This window comes from Crinia signifera, chromosome 6 (genome assembly GCF_055691185.1).
Source record: "Crinia signifera chromosome 6, ASM5569118v1, whole genome shotgun sequence".
Classification (NCBI taxonomy): Eukaryota; Metazoa; Chordata; class Amphibia; order Anura; family Myobatrachidae; genus Crinia; species Crinia signifera.
In genome coordinates, this window is record NC_139222.1 from 115,978,229 (window position 1) to 115,999,468 (window position 21,240).

The 21,240-nt window shown below is 43.2% G+C and overlaps 1 protein-coding gene across 7 annotated transcripts in view; it reads right to left on the reverse strand.

Moving 5' to 3' along the window:
- Positions 1–1,223: 1,223 nt before the first annotated feature.
- Positions 1,224–21,240, reverse strand: part of LOC146008023 (uncharacterized protein C17orf113-like) — a 294,190-nt gene continuing 274,173 nt past the window's right edge. For 6 of the 7 annotated variants that reach the window (XM_083146885.1, XM_083146884.1, XM_083146886.1 and 3 more), the window contains 4 exons: positions 12,526–12,837; positions 11,037–11,224; positions 9,912–10,010; positions 1,224–9,631 (listed from right to left, as the gene is read on the reverse strand). In XM_083146885.1, coding sequence (XP_083003011.1) covers positions 9,407–9,631; positions 9,912–10,010; positions 11,037–11,224; positions 12,526–12,837 — 824 coding nt within the window. In that variant the 3' untranslated portion in view covers positions 1,224–9,406. The remainder of the gene's footprint in view (positions 9,632–9,911; positions 10,011–11,036; positions 11,225–12,525; positions 12,838–21,240) is intronic. The other variant, XM_083146887.1, reaches the window with a different exon arrangement.

Genomic DNA, 21,240 nt, shown 5'->3' on the forward strand with positions numbered 1-21,240 from the left:
GATGTATTTTTTACAGAGCAGTTTTAAACAACTTAAAAACAGTGGAAAAACATTTAGAAAAATAAGCAGACTGCAATACAGCGATGTAACCCTAACCCTTGCAGCTGTACACCCGTTCTCCTATGTGTCTCAGTGGCAAAAGTCATTGCTCACTGCAGGGTAACTTGGTGACGTACACAGAGAACATTTTCAACATTGATGCGGTCCTTCAGGCTGCAGGGCAGAGGAAGAGAGACAGCTGGTTGGTTGCGCCTACTCATCCCTCCTCAAGGCAAAACTGACTCACACTGATAAAATAGTAAATAAATCTGAGGGCAGCACTTAGCCATGCAGCCAAACGTCTAATGCAGAACTGATGTTAGTATGTGTAAACTCCTGTAGAAAATCCTCTAAACCAGGGTTATCAACTCCAATCCTTGGTTTGTTATAGGCAATTGTTTGTGGATCTCAATAATAACCATATTATGTCTTTAAATGTGGCCATTTATAAATAAAACATGGTTTTAATTGTAATGTATGACTGTCACAATTTAAAGGGATACACTTACTCACCTACTGTTTTTATAGGCTTACCATTCTATTTTGCTTGGTCAGTAATTATTCCACCTTCCTACCTACGTACACACACACACAGTTCAAATCATGAACTGCTGGGAACGCTTGACACTCGCTGATCTTAAGAGTGACCGTTAATGTCATTTATGCTGTGTTACTGCCAGTGTGAACAACATGGCTTTTACCCGGCATTTTAATGCCAGGGACTGCAGCGCTGGATCTCATTCTCACTGCTAAGGAAAAATTCCAGGGGGAGCAGTTCTACCCGGTAATTTTTCCTTTTAACATGGTGTTTTTTTTTTTTTTTTTACACAGTGCGAACGGGTCAAACTGTGTCTGCATACCCAGGTTTCCAACCCAGGTAAAAAGCAGGGTTGGAGACCCTGGGAATTTCGATACGGGTTGAACCGTGAACACTGAAAAAAAAAATAGGCAAATTACCGGGTTGACATGCTAGACCTGGGAATTTGCCTAGCAGTGAGAATGGGGTATAAATTAATGTTTTCTAACAGCCTTATGACTTTACATACTTGCTGAACTCATCTGTGGCTTCTAATATCCATATAATTCACAGTAAGGAATACATTATCCCAAAATACAAGTGACATCTTAGACATAAACATAAATCAGACAACTTGTATCCTCTGCAAAGTAACAGAATACCAAGGTTTTCTTATGAAATATTTATTTTATTTATATCTTTAATTTGTTTGGGTACATCCAAAAATATTCAATAAACAGTCACCTAAGTTGGGAAGGAGAGGAAAAGAAATAGGTCTTTCAAAATGCATTGCTGTAGATTGTGACAGCCGATCTACATAACCATTTATAGTTACAAATATCATAAAGTACATAGTGGAGCTACCAGATACTGGAGAAGATGACATCATAGCTCCACTTGTCCTTAAACGCGACTTCACCGTCGTCACCTGACAGCCATTACTGTCCTTACAGTAGTCTTACATTGCGATTGATACAAATGACCTATATTTCTTGGAAGAATTTATTACCCAACTGATAGTAAAGTTTATAGATCAGGGACTTATTGTGCTTCTGTAATACAACCTCATTTACTAATGAAACTACACAAAACTAAAGTGCCCAGCAGGGTATGGGGTTACCACTTGGCTCATGGAGAGGTTTTGAGGTTTGACATAAGCACAGGGGAAGATCTACCTTCAGATTAAGACAGTCAACAGCTTCAGTTTCAAAGTTGATTGCATATACATGAAACATATGTGGTATAAATAAAATTGATAACCATGCCTCACTAAAAATTTCATTGCTGGGCCACCTCAAGCAACAATGGAAACATTTACAATGTACAACTTTTCGGCATTTATCAAAATATTTTGACATATATCTGATGCTCTGAGACACTGAATTATGCACGACTGAGTTTTTTAACCCCTTTGTCAGTGCAGTCACACTATAAAGGTGCACCACTTTGGAAGTTACCATGTACAGTTAGGTTCTGGATTTTGCCTTGTTCTTTTAAAGCAGGGATGGGAGACCTTCGGCGCTCCAGTTGTTGTTGAACTACACATCCCAGCATGCCCTGCAACTATTTTAGTATGGCCAAATAGCAAAACTGTAGCAGGGCATTCTGGGACATGCCATTCAACAACAGCTAGAGGGCCGAAGGTTCCCCATCCCTGTTTTAAAGCATAATCAGACCTGTTTGTATTCAAGGATTATGGAAAAAGAAGCAATTTTACCACCTTATACCAATGTTGTACAACTCCCTTTTTTCCTTGTTCCCTTACAGGCCTTAAAACTATCCTGGATTGCTAGATTGAGTCGTGTCTCACTTAAAGTATGTCAGTTTCCCAAACTTCGTTATTACAGTACAGGTTTTAAAGGATGCTTGAGTTCAGGGTTGTGGTATGTGCTTCCGACAGTGGGGATCCCGACAGTCAGTATGCCGACGTCGGTATCCTGACTGCCAGTGCTCCCACAGGGGGGTGAGTGCAAAGAAGCCCTTTGCAGGCTTGCCATGCTGCGGGCACGGTGGCTCACTGCGCTCGCCACAGGTTATATTCTCCCTCTATGGGGGTCGTGGGCCGCCACAAGGTAGAATAGCCCCTGTGAGTCGGGATCCCGATGTCGGGATACTGACTGTCGGAGCGTCATCCGGCACCCGAGTTCAGATGATTAAATCATACTGAGGTGCTAATTAAGTCACCTGTGATCAAGCATGTATAACCTTAAAACCTAGACTAATGGCAGAGTTTGGGAAACTGACACAATGTACTGTATATTCAGGAATCCTTTGTGTTGAACCAATATTTAGGACAATATAATTAAATTAAAACATTACAGCCAATTAATTAATTGGGAACCAAATATATATTTTATATAAACACAGGTAAGGATTAGGGTAGAGGCCCCAGAAATTTGGATCCAGGTAGACCCTGCCATGCAGAGAAAGAACCTGGGATGACAGAGGCTTACCCTGGCAAATTCCTGGGTCAAAAAAGTGGACAAAAATACTCTACCATCCAACAAGCTCCTAGCTATCATTTTACTGGTACCCTATCTCCATCCATGTTATCTCTCCAAGGTGTAGTACATAGGAGTCTGCATAGCTTATTCTCAGCATTCATATGGTATGTTTCTGTATTTACCAATGGTCCCTAATTTGCAGGGATGATCAGTACCAAATGTTAAAGATTTGTCCCTAGAAATGTTCCTATGTTTCACCAATGATCGTCTGCATATCATATTTTCTTTCATGTTATGCTGGCCATACTCTCTAAACCAACTTTCATCAAACCATCCAACTAGTTGGTTGGTTGGTTGAACTGGAAATCTGCTATTGTATGGGAGCAAATGACAATCAGAAATTTGCTCACAAACCCAGGAAACTGGACAAAAACATTCAGTCAAACAGAGATAATTACAGATCCTTTGTCCATTTCCAGATCTTTGGAACAAATTACTGAATTCTATATTACATTTGCTCCCATCCAGTTCCAGATTTGTATTCCATCCAGTGTATGTGTATGGCCAGTATTAGATGTGCATGTTAATACTAAGGGAACCACTTGAAACGTTTATATCCCTCATGCCGAATCATTTGTCAAGTACTGAAGCCTGTTTTGTACCTGTCAGTCACTCCAAGCACACCTCCCTGGGTAGATGCTGGGACGTTCATATCTCCATAGAATCTGAGAAAGGTCACAAGGAAGGCAGCTTACCTGGACTTAGTACTCTGCCTATTTCATGGGGATGGGGGAGAGGAATTACTCATTACTAGAGGTCATCCCATGATATAAAGTTTGTTTATTGGCCTTTCCATCATTGTGGTTAAACCAAACTACTCCAGTTTGAGAACATATTACTGAATGACAGTACGCAGTCAAGGGATACCTGCATAATTAACAGGTATCATATAATAAGAATAGATGGTAAGAATTATACTATTTTAATTTAAAATGCAAAACAAAAAATGGAATCTACTGTTGCTCTCAATGATCATGACATGGATGGGATCTTAGTGTTTTTAAGTCCACTAAAATAGTTTAATGCGATAAACTGGCTCAACAGCAAGTGCCCATGGAAAGGATTTTTAATTGCTGGGAACAAAGCTCTGTATTTATTAATACATTTAATTTCATCACTAACACAGAGACCCTAAAAAACACGCCAATTCTTTAACACGCCTGCTCTCAACCAGGGGCTTCATTACAGAATCTAAAGTTTCCCATGACAATGGTTGGATATGGGAAGCTCTTATTTAAGCAGATTTTCTGGCTATGGTAAAACAGAACATGTGTAATATATTATAACCTTTCCAACAGTTAACACAACAATTTTACTCTTTGTGATTTGCCACCCAAAAGTATCATAGTACAAAGTGCTGATGCATAGCCTTGGTTACAACATTCTACAATCTTATATTTCACCCTCTTAGACATTTTGAAAGCTTTACATTTCCCTAGTGCATACTTATTAGTCAACATTTTATATTGCACACATCGATGGCCCCGGAACTGCAAGGTGTCCTGCAAAATAACAGCACCCATAAATATCCACCTGTACTCGTTCAAATATATTGTAAGTTCTATGCCGCTAGCTGTATAACAGCTTTAGGTGCCACAAAAGTGTGACTTGTGTTATAAAATCTTTTCCCCCAGTCTCTGAATGCAGATGACTGATGCACAGTATAGTAGCAGAAACCTACTGTAACTGCCAAAAATAGTTGTGCTGATACATGCAATTCTGGAAATATATATAGCGCTTCCTGTCGCCAATCCATTTTCCCAGCTAAAATACATCCTTAGCTTGACTTAAACATGACCCCTGAGACTCGAATCGTTCAAAGGTTTTATATCATCTAGGTGGAGTTGTCTGTTTTTGTTATTCTTGAATTCAACATGGACACAAGTTTATTCAATACTGACTGCTGTGTTGTGTCACAGTCAATCACAATGTAATGAAACATGCATAGGAGGAGGATTTTAATGGAAAGCCCAAAATAAAGGCACAAAAGAGGAAGTAATGTAGTTAGCGGAAGACATGAACAAGCCAATGAATAAAAGTCAGCCAATCGGGATAAATCTCTCTACAAAGTGACGTTAACCACATTGATGTAGAAATTCTGAGGACAGAGAAAACCAAGCTGGTAATATTCAAGTGCTCCAGTGATATACAGCCTAAGGGCGAGATGTATTAAGCTGAAAATGCGGTAAAACCCCTGTTTTACTGCATTTTCATATGTACCAAAACCCGGCCGCACCGTTACTGCCGGGCAGGGTTTCGCCACCTTTGGGTGGCAATAACTTATTTGGTCTTTGGTCTTCTTTTCGCTGCCCGCCTCCTCGCCGATCCCACTCTCCCCCGCCCCCTGGCTTACCTTCCTGATGCAGGTCCTCCTGGACCCTGGAAGGTAAACCCCTCCTCCCCATAGCAAGGCAGCCGGATGTCCTTACGGCTGCAGGGGGAGGAGGAGGCGCCGTGGACAGCCACGCTGAGCTGTCCTGGCGTGAGGGGAGCAGTAGGCGGCTGGGAGGTGACGGAGACCTCCCGCACACCACAGTACAGGTATCGTGGGGGGCCTCCGTCACCGCACCGCGATGCCAGCCGCATATGTTAGTACATATGCGCTGGCATCGCGGCGGCCAGGCGGCAATGTATATGAATACATCCCACCCTAAGCACCTAAACCAGGCATGGCCAAACTGCGGCCCTCCAGCTGTTGTGCAACTACACATCCCAGCATGCCTTGCTTTAGCATTCCCTAATAGCAAAACTGTGGCAAGGCATGATGGGACTTGTATTTTCACAACAGCTGGGGGGCCCTATTTTGGCCATGCCTGATCAAATGAAAGAGCTGTTATTAATTTTTTCTAAAGCTTGGTAAAAGCTACAGCTGGATTCATGGCATATGACTGAGCCTCAGTAATGCACCAAGATCTGCTTATAAGTTTCTAATGACCGAGAATGGCTCTTTTGTACGAAATTCCCTCTGTTTCTATATTGACCAATATATATTTATATATATATATATATATATATATATATATATATATATATATATATATACAGTATATTTATATAGAGAGAACCTGTATAAAAATATGAATGATTTGGCTCCATAAGCTCTTATACTATTAGAATTCTGATAGAGTTATTGGTGTCTGGTAAAGTATATATTAATATAAAGTGTTTCTGAACATTATCTGATGTCAGTGCACACGTCCGTGAAAGCATTAAATCACAATTATTTTTAAGACAAGTAAACAAAATATAAGTATCATCTTTGGAGATTTGCAATGTTGTGGATATTGTAATACACGGCAACAATGTAAAGATAAATAAAGATAAACCTAGCTGCACACACAGGAGCGGCTGCGATGGGATATAGCAACATTTGTCATCTGGTAAACGTGGCCACAAAATTCCCTTAGTGCTGCTCACTTAAATCAGATCAGATAGTCATTATTATTATTATTGAAAAATATCTGATCTGATTTTAAGTGAGCACCACTTTTTTTGACCACGGCAACTATGTAGTTTGGGGACCGTATAACACAGAGGAATAAGATTTGGGGCAGATGTATTAAGTCTGCTGAACAGATAAATTTGTGATAACGCTCCGGCCAATCAGTTATGTTTGAAAAATGACAGTTAGGAGTTGAGTGGCTGGTGCGTTATCACCTTCTACTTTATCTTTTCACCAGGCTTAATAGATCTGCCTCATTGTTATGATTGTAGCATGCTCTTATAAAAGGCAATGTCGCACTATGGAGCTGATGAAGAGTTGGACACTAGTCGGCCATTCATTCTGCTGTATTCCCTGCACCATTAGGGGTCTTTATTCTGAGCCTTTGATGGAGATATGGTGGACAGAAATAAAGTAGCTTAAAAAGGAAAGAAAAAACCCAAAGAATTTGAAGGAGGCAATTCAGCTGTTTGAATTTAGCTCCCATCTAAAATGACCATGAGCTAATTCAATTGTTTGAGTGACCAGCCCAGAGGCTGCACTTACTGCAGATTTCTGTTGGCACCATCTAGAGATGCGAGCAGACATCCGTGTAAAGTAGGGATTTAGGGCTAGTAGCATGGGAGAAGCTGCTTAATGCAGCTAAACCTGTGCATTAGGGTGCAAGAAAGGGAGCATCACAGTAATTAATTAGATCCCATGCACTAAACAGTATACGGTCGTATAATCGACCACACTTAGGTTGACAGTCATTAAGTCAACATGGTTGAAAGTCGTCACGTGTCTAGGTCAACATGGGACAATGTCGACATGGGTTTAGGTCGACATAGCGTTAGGTTAACATGGCTTAGGTCGACAGGTTGCGACACAGTTTTTTGAGCCGACATGTCCCGACAGGTGGCATTTCATGTCCAACCATCCACTAGGGCATGGTGGGAAAATAAAATAGTGTGCCCAAAGCATAGCAAACGAAGCGAGTGATGCGAGGGGCTGCGGTTGACTTCCTACTGTGTCCATGTCGACTGTGTCGACATTCGGGTAGAAAAACAGTGAAAAAATCCATGTCAATCTCGCGACCTGTCGACCTAACGCTATGTCGACCTAAACCCATATCGACCTTGTCCCATTTCGACCTAGCCACCTGTCGACCTTGCATGTCGATCCAACGGTGAATAGAGTAACAAAGGTGTTCTCACTGTAAACTGTGTTGCAATGACAATAATCCATTACTGATGAATGGCATTACAATCCAGCATAGTAGGTGATGCTTTCAGTGTAATTAGCATAGATGTCCAACATGCTTTAGCACATAACTATTTATTACATTACCGCAGTGGATGCAGACATAGTATCGCAAGGGAATCTCAAATTGTTAAATGTTCTATGGCAGGGAAAAGCAATGCAAGGCATGCCAACTGTTGTGGCACTACATATTCCAGCATGCCCTGCAACAGACTAGCTGTTAGGATATGCTAGCACTGTGGCAAGGTATACTGGAATGCATAGTTCCACAGCAGCTGAAGTACCACAGGTTGCCTACTTACTTGGCATATTTAACTTAACTTGGTACCTCATGTTGAACCAACCCACGCAGTAACAATATCCATACAGCTTTGACTGGCTCTATTGAAGCATTTAGCTCATCAGGATCACTGTGTTGTCACCAGTTAAATACACTGATTATATTTATTTCCCATGGAAAAATAGAGAAGGCATATGTAGCTAATTCTGCTTTGGTGCCCTAATGCAGCCATTATTCCCATGCTGAACAGGTATTTCATTACAAACAACACACTGGCTGCTCACACCAACCTTCTGTACTGAACCCACGAGTGCTGCTCACACCAACCTTCTGTATTGAAACCACACTGGCTGATCCCACCAACCTCCAGTACATAACCAACACTGGCTGATCCCACCAACCTCCAGTACATAACCCACACTGGCTGATCCCACCAACCTCCAGTACTTAACCCACAATGGCTCCAGTACTTAACCCACACTGGCTGATCCCACCAACCTCCAGTACTTAACCCACACTGGCTGATCCCACCAACCTCCAGTACTTAACCCACACTGGCTGATCCCTCCAACCTTCTGTACTGAATCCACACTGGCTACTCACACTAACCTTCTGTACTGAACCCACACTGGCTGATCCCACCAACCTTCTGTACTGAACCCACACTGGCTGATCCCACAAACATTCTGTGCTGATCACATTCACCTTCTGTACTGAACCCACACTGGCTGCTTACAGTGACCTTCTGTACGGAACCCACACTGGCTGATCACGCCAACCTTCTGTATGGAAGCCACTGCTTGTTTCATGTGACAACACCTTTGTTATACCCATTTTACTCAGAGTAAAGAAATGTTATAGAATGTCCTACAGCTATGGGATTATGGGAAAATACCAGAGTGTAGGCTTGTGCTTGATTATAATGAAATGCCGTGATATCAATTTAGAACTGTGCCACAGTCATCTTGGTCATATTCATGTTCCTCAGTTCTATGTGACATTACTGCCATATTATTTGTTAACATCATTACCACTTGCTCCAAAATAACATTATTGCTATTTTTATCACTATCACTTTTATGACAGAACAGTGAGATTCTAGAGAACTTCTTCCTTATAATAGTTTCCTAGCCCGAGTGCAATGGAAGATAAGTGAACCACTCTCTGTGCCACCATCTATAGAAGCGACTATGGCTGTCCATCCTTGTCTGTTGACTTTATGGCTTAGGAGAGCTAACTCCAATGTCCAAGATGGTAGATGTACTTTGGGTCATGAGCTAAGCAACAATGATATATAATTTGATTCCCCTAGGGGAGGCAGCGTTGCGATTACAGCTTCATCTTTGTAATGTTCTCCTTGTAGTCCTGAATGGGATGCCAGGCTAGTATGGAGCAAACATAATGGGCGTTGGAGAAGGCCGCAGAGCAGGAGGTGCACCTCGGAAAAAAGCTGGTCCCATCAGCGGAGTCTGGAAGAGGGCAGCAGCTGTGGCTGGACGTAAAGTAAGAGGACTCGGAAGAGTGCAGATAGTTGTTGGTGTAAGGGTGTTTGGAAGAAACCGAGCAGCCAGAGTCTTAGTCAGATGCTTATGTAGAGCCAATCTGGTCTGTGAACATATAAAAGTATAATCATATCAAGTGAAGAATAAAAGAAACATGAAAGAATAACTAATGATTAGCTATGTCATCATCCCAATGCTCATATGTATAATAGTATTATGTACATGCCAAAAATGTTCATACACGGATAATGCTGATGTTTAACATAAGATGTTCAGCCAGAGAACCTAACAATAAGGTCTGTTTTACATCTCAGTAACCGCATTCCGGAGATGCTCGCACTACAGGCAGGCAGTGACGATATACCTTTGGCCTGTACACACTCACCGCTAATGCAGCGTTCTTTTGTAACTTGCTGAATGGACTGTATTTAGGCTTCGGAGGTTTCCCAGCCAACCTGTCTTTGTGCCGTCTGCTGTTCATGTGCTGAAAAATTCAAGAGAGTTATTGTACCACCACTGATGCACAATGCTTGGTATAACAACTATGGATATACTTACATATTACATAGAATAGCAGAAGATTCAAGAACGCAAATAGTTAAAACTCATCAAGTTTGCGTAACAAAAATATGCAAAAATGAAACAGCACAGCAAGATGGAGAATATGTTAACAATTTATAAATTATTATTATTATTATTAGATTTATTATTATAACTAACAGTTTCTTATATAGCACAGCATATTCTGTCACATGTGACAATTTGAACAGCAGTGATAGATCAGACTGGGCAATAACAGACATACATAGAGGTAGGAAGGCCCTGCTCACAATCTTACAATGATAGGGAAATAGGCATTGATAGGCAAGGAAAGATGCGCTTTGTTGCATGATGATCCAGTCAGATTGCAAAGGTTCTTGGTATGAAATGGTCACATGACAATGTTGGCTTGGGGCCAGGAAAATGTGAAATGAATAAAGACAAAATCTGGGAGATTATATGTGGACTGTATAGAGATGATGTAATTGGGTAGGGAAGCTTATAAAAGAGGTGAGTTTTCAGTGAACACTTGAATGGTTTGGAGACTAGAGGAAAGTCTTATTGTGTGTGGGAGAGCATTGAACAGAGCGTACAGTCCGAAGAATGTCTTGAATGGAAGCGAATAATGAGTATGGATGAGAGATGCAGATCTTGTGTAGACCAGAGAGGTCAGGTTTGGAGATATTTTGATATAAGATAAAGGGCGGGATGCTCTAAACCAGAAATGCGATTATGCAGTCAAACCCCCGTTATCGGGTTTTGACAGCATTTCTGTATTCTCTAACCAACCCAACCAGTTTGGTTAATATCATTGTGTGTAAGTAAAAGTTTTTTTTATATTAAATACAGTAGAAAACAGATAACCAATGAAGGGACTGCACAGCAACCCAGGTATAAGATACTGGTCAGATACCACAGAGGCTTGGCTGACCATTAGCGAGTGTATGACTGAAGCCCTTAGTACACTCACCTGTTTGAGCTGAGTTTCAGAGTTGACATGTATCTCACATACTGGGCAATGATAAGCTTTGCTTTGGACACCAATGCTTGTCTTGTTGCCAATCCTTTTGGGTTTGCGGTTAGCACGGTTCAGCACTTTACCCCTGCTCTTCCTCGGATGAGTGCTCTGTCCATCAAGGATGGATTTATGCTTTGCACCTGTAAAATAGCAATATAATACACAGCTCATAACTCCAAAACCAGGGCTGGGCAACACCGGCCCTCCAGATGTTGATGAACTACACATCCCAGGATGCTTTGCATTAGTTTTGCTATGTGGCCATGCTGAAACTGATGCAAGGCATGCTGGGATGTGTAGTTCATCAACATCTGGAGGACCGGTGTTGCCCAGCCCTATCCAAAACTATAATACGGACTATAATAAAATGAAGGTTATCTCTGGCATCCTTGTTGAACTTAAAGCAGATGACAGGTGTTGGACTTCTAAGATGCCACCTCCACACTTTCACCTGATGTTCCGGAAAGTTGGTATTGGTGTATAAGTTGGGGGGAGAGCAGTTATCTGAAGTTTTGTCTAGGGTGTCATAAAAACAGCCTGACCCTAGCCTTAGCACTATGGGCCCAATTCAGACCTGCATGCTGGGCTGTGAGGGCTCTGAGCACAGGGATCAGGTAAACGCTGCCATGCACGATTGAAATCCCGCCCATCCTGTCCCTAAAATAGTCGCAGGGTAACACTGTGTACGGACAGATGGCTCGCGCATGCGCACAGCGTACCGTGCCCATAGGCGGTCGCTGATAATCGTATGCATACAGGTCCGAATCAAGATTTATGTTACAATTCCCATTAAATATGAAGTTGATATTTTATTCCACAACACAATTTTGATAAAAAAAATTGGAGGATAACCCTTCTTATATCGCAGTAACCTATTTCAAAACTGCTCTCCTCATTATTATTCACCTTAGTAAGATCTGGAAGTCATTTGCACATAGTTCATGAATTGTGTACATAAATAGCACGATGTCCTGTGCTCAGGGCACCCGAGAGGTATGCCGGGCCCCGGTAAAAATGTTGGGGTGTGGCCTAATCACAGGGGCATGGTCACCTCCCATGATTAGGCCACCCCCCCAAAAGGTTTAGGTGGTGAAAACACACTTTAAAGTTGAGGGGGAGTGTTATTGTCACCCCCTCCCCTCTGCAGCAGCAGCACATACCTACAGCTTGTGCTGTGCTGACAACAGGCTCAGCATGAGCTCTCATGCTGTCAGTGAGATGCTCATGCTGAGCCTGCTGTCAGCACAGCACATGCTGTAGGTGTGTGCTGCCTGGGAGGGATGGAGGGGGAAGGGGCGGACCAGGGCCCCCGCTGAACTCCTCCAGCAAGCCCGGGCCTGGGTAATTAGTACCCACCCCCACCCCCCTCTTGGCAGCCCTGCCTGTGATCATACCGTGCTGTAAGTCATGTGACAGTTGTGGTAGCAGCACCATTACTTACCAGCATTATGAGCCTCCAGTTGAGAAGTTGAGTTCACTGTGACTTTGCAGGTGGAACAATACAAGTGCTCTCTATTTTTACGGTCCTTCTCACTGTCCTCTACACAAGTGACCTCCGGACTTTTTTCCGGGCTGCATGGTGCATCTGGAGCCAGGGACCCTGTGTCCAGTATTTCAGTGAAGCTGTCTGAAGCTTCTATAGAGGCACATTCCTCCTCCGGGTCAGCACTGGAAGGCTCAGGGGTTGGTGTGCGTGGACTGGCTTCTGTGTGCATGTCACTGAGGCCAGCAATTCCATTATGTACCTCTGTAGCTACAAAAAGGGAGACACCGTTATAATTTGGTCACTGTACTGTGGCTGTACTATGGCACAGGAAATTGTAACCAGAAAATGAAAACCACCGATACATTCGTAGCTATCTACTTTTTAAGCAATGATAAATAGCCTTGGTTCTTGTTACCTACACTATTGGATTCATTATTATGCTGCCCACTTTGTGTACCCATGATATGACATTTATTTATTTATTAATTAACATTTTCTTATATAGCGCAGCATATTCCATTGCGCTTTACAAAAGGAGACAGTGATACAACAAACAGGGTATTTACAGACAGTCAAAAGGTAGGAGGGCCCTGCTAGCAAGCTTACAATCTATAGGGAAATAGGCATTGATACATAAGGATAGATACTGTGGGGTAGAATTATTAAGCTCGGTGAAGTGATAAACCATCTGGTTTTTATCACCGGCCAATCAGCTCCTAACTGTGAAGTTACAGGCTTGGTTTGAAAAATGACAGGTAGGAGCTGATTGGCCGGTGATAAAAACCAGACACTTTATCACTTCACCGAGCTTAATAAATCTACCCCTGTATTCTTTATTGCATCGATTCCACCAGAATGCAAGGTTCTGTGACTGGTTCTGGAATTTGATAAGCTTGCCTGAAGAGATGAGTTTTCAGGGAACGCTTATAGGTTTGAGTGTTGAGTGGGTGCAGCCTGAAGAAAGTCCTGCAATCGGGAATGGGAGTGAGTAATGAGTGACGCAGATCTTGTGAGGAGCGTAGAGGTCGGGTTGGAAGATATTTTGAGAGAAGAGATGTATGTTGGTGTAGTTTGGTTTATGGCTTTGTGTGTAGGTAAAATAATTTTGTATTGAGTACGGTAGAATACAGGTAACCAATGAAGTGACTGACAGAGTAGCTTTGCAGACGATGAACATCTGGCTAGGAAGATTAGCCTCACAGCTGCATTCAGGATGGACTGTAGTTGTGAGAGTCTGTATTGGGGAAGGCCAAGAAGGAGACTATTGTATAATCAATGCGTGAGATGATGAGAGCATGGATTAGAGTTTCTGCAGTGTCTTGTGTAATGTAAGGGTGAATTTTGAATATATTTTTTAGGTGCGTTTTTAGGTGCGTGCGGCATGATTTTGAGAGGTAGGAGTGATTGTCATATTCTCTACAGCAATAGATGTAGACATCATCAAGCCCCACCCCAGGACTGCAAATCCTGCAATTTGCGGGTCTTCAAGGAGGGCGTGGGGCTAAATGGTGCGATTTGCATCTTTAGTCCCACCCCTCCCCACCAAAAAGTAATTTACCTCTGCAGCCAGGGAGATTCGGCGGGTGCCTGACCAGATATTTTATGATTTGTAGCCACTAGCCTTGGTTTTGCCTTTTAGTTTGACCATAAATTATTTGATTTGGTCTTAGCTCACCAAATAATGCACCCCTGCAAGTGCTCTGAAGCACCCCAGGGTGCCACAGCACTGAGGGGTAAATGTATGATGCTTGGGAAAGTGGTGCTGTTCCCCTAATCAATCAGCTAAAATATGTAAATAGGCAGTTAGGAGCTGATTGGCTGGAGCATAGTCACCTTGCATATAATGTTCTTTATGGGGATGGATACCACTTCTCCAAGCATCATACATTTACTCCACAGTCTGGTCACCACTGCTCTAATGGTTAGCAAAACCTTTGTGGAAGCTGGCCACATCCCCTCTGAAGACTGTCCATACCCCTAAATATGGGCACCTAAAATAAAAGTCCCAGGTGTGTCCTTCATGCCCTAGTCTGACATGGAGTGTAGAATGCAGACTGTTTTTGCTAACAGTTTAGCAAAATTAAGATCAAGACAGGCTGTGTTATTAATGACAAAATCTTCAAAGTGTATTGTCAGAGACATACACACTTTCTGATGGTGATAGGGATGTGGGCCATTCCGCAGCATAGCCTTCAATTGTGATGTCCTCTGTAAGCTAGCATGTACAGACAACGGAGGATATCGCAAGTGAGGGCCATGCCGCGGAATGGCCCCTGCCAGCATCAGAAAGTGTGTATGCACTTGCTGATATTAGCTCACCTGCTGCGATGTTGTATACACAGGGCCGTTTCTAGACAATTTAGCTCCCAGGGCAAAGAAATAAAAATGCGCCCCCCCGCCGCGCGCGTCGAAATAGGGTGTGTGGTTTATTTGTCGAAAGGGGCGTGGCTTAATATAAGGGGCTTGGTCTAGCAGGACAACAATTACCTTACATCTCACTTTTGCGACCTGCATGACCAGACATTGATTACCGCAGGAATTGTCATTGTCCTCCCGCACTTAAGTTGGCCAGCTGAAGGCCAAACAGTGACCTAGTACACCTCACAGATCAAGGCCAATGACAGCCTACTTAAATCATTATACACTATTTATCTGTGATTCCAATAACACATTACGCAGCACACTGTGATGACAATTACACCTTATGTCGCACACCATGACGACAATTACACATTATGTCGCACATCATGATGCCCATTAGACCCCACACTGTGATGCCCGTTACACTCCACACTGTGATGGCAATTACGCAATACTCCCCACACCGTAACGCATATTACACATTCGGTACTTGTGTAATATCTGGGCGCCCGATTTTTTTCATTGTATTGCATCGCATCGCATGCAATATAGTGGCATACAATTCATGCGATGTGATTTTTCATTGTAAAGACCCAATTTTTAATTGAATAGTCACCCATGGGTGATTTCATACCCCCACTATCCAACTACGCATGGAGTTGCTCTTATATAGTGTGGCGAGCGCAGCGAGCCACCGAGCCGGAAGCGTGGCGAGTGCAGCGAGCCCCGCGAGGGGACGCAGAATACATGTAAAGTAATCCGCGTCCGCTCGCCACACTACAGTATATAAAATCAACTCCATGCGTAGTTGGATAGTGGGGGTATGAAATCACCCATGGGTGACTATACAATTAAAAATCGGGTCTTTACAATGAAAAATCGCATCGCATCACATGCCTTAAGTAGTGGCATGCAATGAAAAAAATTGGGCGCCCAGATAATACACAAGTACCACACATTCTGCCCCACGCACCGCTGCCGCCATTTACTAATATGCCCCCACAGTGCCATATATATATGCCCCCACAGTGGCAGATACGCACCCACATTGCCACACATATGCCCCCACAGTGACAGCTATGCACCCACAGTGCCACACATATGCCCCCACAGTGCCAAATATGCCCCCACAGTGCCACAGATATGCCCCCGCAGTACCACACATATATGCCCCCACAGTGACAAATATTCCCCCAGTGCCACAGATATGCCCCCACAGTGGCAGATTTGCCCTCACAGTGCCACACGTATGCCCACAGTGACAGCTATGCACCCACAGTGCCAAATTTGCCCCCACAGTGCCACAGATATGCCCCCACAGTGCCATACATATATGCACCCACAGTGCCAAATATGCCCCCAGTGCCACAGATATGCCCCCAGTGCCATACATATATGCCCCCACAGTGGCAGATATGCCCCCACAGTGCCACACATATATGCCCCCACAGTGCCAAACATATGCCCCCACAGTGCCATACATATATGCCGCCACAGTGGCAGATATGCCCCCACAGTGCAACACATATATGCCCCCACAGTGCCACAGATACGCCCCTACAGTGCCACACATATGCCTGGACAACTCACTGTCTGTGCCTCAGCCGCTGCTGCGCTGCTGCTGCGTTGCTGCTGCTGCGTTGCTGCTGCTGCTGATTTCCTGGGGAGTGGGGACTCGGAGGGGAGGGGAGCGGAGCGCACATCACGCGCCTCGCCTTCACAGCCTGAGCCGTCAGCCATTCATACTTTCATAGCTCGCGGGCTGGCTCCTGATTGGCTGCCGCCCGCGAGCTCTGATTGGCTGAGTGACAGCCAAGTGAGCGAGGGGAAGGAGAGACGCGATGCGCTCCCCTCCCCTCCCCATGGAAATGAAACAGCTGTGGCGACGCGGACGGGGAGAGGGGTCAAAGGCGGCGCTGGGGGGAGCTGCCAGGCGCCCCGGCTGTTTAACAGAGGCTGACAAGCCGTGCGGCGCCCCGGGCTGCTGCACGGCTTGTCCGCCTCTAAAAACGGCCCTGTGTATACACATTGCATAGTATGTATTTAAAATTAGGGTCCCCCTGTCTTAAGTACCCCAGCCCCCCAAAGCCTTAAACCAGCTCTGGATTAGCCCCAAAAGCAGTCAGTGAGATCTACTGTACTTGTTGAAGAAAAGACACTGATACGTGTCAGAGCCTGTCCATGTATGTGTTTTATCATTTCCATATAAAGGGCCATGAGAAATCTTATTTAATATGCATGTAGCCATAGGGATCATTGTGCTTTATAACCAGTGCAGGGAATGCCACTGATGATTCCATTTCAATGTATATATCTCTGGTTTCTTTCTTTTTTATATCCCCACAAAGTAACAGCTGCATAATGTGGGCAAGGTGAAATCAGGGAGATTGTTAGACTTTACAGGGAGACAGGGAGATTGCTAATAACTCAGGAAGTCTCCTACAGAATGCAGGAGGGTAGGCAACTATGAGCTAAATGACATGTCCTAACCCCTTTGCACAACAAAAAATACCTAAACAGTCTTACCCCTTTGCGTGCCAACATTGCTGTGAGAGATCCTCAAAATAATATCTATAAATGCCAGCGTCGCTCACAGCGACTGTCCATTTAGTTTAAATAAATACAAATATAGCCAAGTCAATTAATTCAGGTTGCGCCCAAAATAAGAACCGCCGCTGTGAGCAACATGGACATTTTGCGGATCTCTCACAGCAACATTGGTACTGAAAGGGTTAAAAGAGAATTACTAAGGTACCAATAATGTAATAAACACTGACAGATTACAACAAACACATAAAAAAACAGGGTAAAATGGAACTGACGCGTGAATGCAACTCAATTATTATACAACTGAATCATTATTGTTGTAATGTTTCTATAAATACTGCAGATTGTGAATAATGCTTGTGGAAGAAATGTCTTTCTCGTACACAGCAAATATATATGAACAGCAGAGGTCCTGCTATACACAGCATGTGAATATCAGTAAGATGCCTGCAGCCCCGTTCCCTTGCACAGTGGTCTGATTCAGCTGGAACATTTGCCAGCTTTGTTAGTGTCAGTACAACATGGAGCCCAAAATTTAAATTTCTGTTATTTCCTCCAAGCCTATTTTTTATGCACGTGGACACAATAGGGACTAGATCCCCGCTGGGACAATCAAGCAATTATCTCTACCACCAAGTTCAAAAGCAATTAACAAATGCTTCTTCAGGCTTATCTCCTTCCCCCAATGTGGGATATGTTAACATCCATGACGGACATCAAAGAGGATTCTCTCATATTAACGTTCAGCTTGATTTTTCAGGCCGGATGTATGAGTGAGAGGGAAAATCAGGTTATGTGAAGATCTGGCGATTGGGTTTACTCTAACTATTAAATATATACGATAGGGCGGAGTGAAAAAAATTGAAATTGAGATATTCAAAATCAGCTAGTGTGGAAAAGTTGTGACTTGACCTGAATAAGAAACGTGCAAAAGCGTTTTGATCTGAGTCAACATCTTCTGTTCTGGCAAGAGACCTAAAGTTTAATTTTTTAGGTGAACATAATGAAACCTATGAAGAAGCTCCGGTCTAGTTAAAATTATGTCAGGATGTCTTAGAGTGGTTCATTAATATAGAGAGAGTACGAGCTTGTCCTAGTGCAAAGTGACTGACTTTGGCGGGAGAAAAAATCCCTGATAATTGACCCATTTTCATGGTCAGAATTGTGAATATTGTGTGTCTTCTCTTGAATGTGTTTATAATAGAAGAAGCACAAATACTCTAAATGGAATTTCAGTGACACTGTGTGAAATATAACACTGCATAATGGCCCTTAATCAGACCTGATCGCTGTACAAATTTGTTCTCAAAATGGGCAAAAATGCTGCACTGCAGGTGGGGCAGATGTAACATGTGCAAAGAGAGTTTGGTTTGTGTGAGTTATTTTGTTTCTGTGCAGGGTAAATACTGGCTGCATTATTTTTACACTGCAATTTAGATTTCAGTTTCAACACAGCCCACCCAAATTTAACTCTCATAGAAACATAGACTTTGATGGCAGATGAGAACCACTTGGCCCATCTAGTCTGCCCCTTTTTTAAACATGTTACCTCAAACCATATTTGATCCTTATTTTTTTGTAAGGATATCAATATGCCTATCCCAAGCATGTTTAGATTGTACTACTGTATTTGCCTCTACCACCTCTGATCGGAGGCTATTCCACTTATCTACTACTCTTTCTGTGAAGTAATTCTTCCTCAAATTTCCCCTGAATCTTCCTCCCTCTAGTTTCAGTGCTCCTCTTCCTGTGAAGAATGTCTCCCACCTGTACCTTGTTAAAGCCCTTGATATATTTGAAAGTTTCTATTATGTCCCCCCTTTCCCTTCTCTGCTCCAAAGTATACATATTAAGATCTTTCAGTCTTTCCTGGTACGTTTTGTGATGTAGGCCATGCACCATTTTAGTTGCCCTTCTTTGTACAGTCTCTAATGTATTTATATCCTTTTGGAGATATGGCCTCTAGAACTGAACACAGTACTCTAGATGAGGTCGTACCAATGACCTATACAGTGGCATTATTACTTCTTTCTACTGCTGATACCTCCTCCCTATGCAACCAAGCATCTGACTTGCCTTCTTCTTTGTTTTGTTACATTGCCTACCTGCCTTTAAGTCCCATGAAATAGTGACACCTAGATTCCTCTCTTCCTCAGTAGTTTCCATTATAGTGCCATTTATACTATATTTAGGCTTTTGGATTTTTTGAGTGCATGATTTTGCATTTTTTGGCATTAAACTGTAGTTGCCATGCTCTTGACCATTCCTCTAATCTACCTAGATCATCAATCATTTGTTTTACCCCTCCTGGTGTGTCTACCCTGTTGCATACCTTTGTGTCATCTGCAAAAAGGCACATTTTACCCTCAATTCCACTCTTTGTTTTAAGAGTTTTTCCATCAATTTCCCTACTACTGATGTAAGGCTCGCTGGTAAATAGTTGCTAACCTCTTCCTTTCTTCCACTTTTGTGCAGTGGGACTACATTAGCTGTTTTCCAGTCCTCTGGGATTACTCCAGTAGCTAGTGACTGGTTGAATAATTCTGGTATTGGTTTTACCAGGTCCCCTTTAAGCTCTTTTAGTATCCTTGGATGTATCCCATCTGGCCCCATTGATTTATCCACTTTCAGTTTTGAGAGTTCTGTGAGGACTTTCTCCTCTGTAAATGTACTTGTTTCACCCTCAGTTTTCTGAATATACTTAACTGTGGCCCTTTCCCCTCTCTTCCAGCAGTGAATACTGAGCAGAAATAATTATTAATATGATCAGCTATTACATTGTCCCCCTCAAGAAGACTTCCACTCTCTGTCTTATTATTCCACTTTTTGATGTTCTCCTTCCACTTCTATACCTAAAAAAAGTTTTCTCCCATTTACCCACTGATTGGGCCATTTTCTGTTCAGCCTGTGCTTTTGCGCTCTCTCGGTACATGTTACATCTGCCCCACCTGTATTTTTTTGCCCATTTAGAGAACAAATTTGTAGTGTGATCAGGTTTGAATAAGGGCCAAAAGGCAGTGATACAACAGTTTACAGAAAAGCCTCATTACTTCTTCACTAGTAATGTCCTACCAACCTTCTATATAACAGGACAATAGCACATATGGAGTAAAGCTGATTATATTTTTTGCAACCTTATATGAATTTAGGAATGTTTTGTGATAGTAATGCCAATCAAGTATAAAAAACCCATGCACTGTTACTGAAATAAAAAAAAAACATACTATTTAGCATTTTTTGGAGCACTGTAAGTGCGGTGTGTTGTCTTATCAATAACAGTGTCTAGTTGTTAAGGCCCCCATACACTATGCGATTTGGGCACGATTTCACCCGATTCGGATGAATCGGGCTGTGAAATCGGCCCAAATCACACTTGCAGACACCCCGTCCGATCCGATGCGCGGTCCCGTGCGCATCGGATCGGGGTCGGGAGGTCGGACGGGCTGCACATAAGATTTGCTAAATCTTATGTGCAGCCCAGCCCCGGAGCCGTGCGGGGGATGACAGCGGGCGGGGGATACCGGCTATAGAGAGCCAAGCAGGGGGAGGCTGCATAGGGAGCCGGGCAGGAGGAGGGTGACAGCGGGAGCAGCGCGCTGGGCAGGGAGGATGACGCTGGCTGCCGGGCAGCGGCGGGAGCCGGGAGGAACACACTAACTTGAAAAAAAAAGAGAGGTCTCAGCCAATCAATGGCTTGCTAGTCATTCTGTATGGGCTTTTTTTTCTTTCAAGTTATCTGTGTTCCTCCCGGCTCCTGCCGCT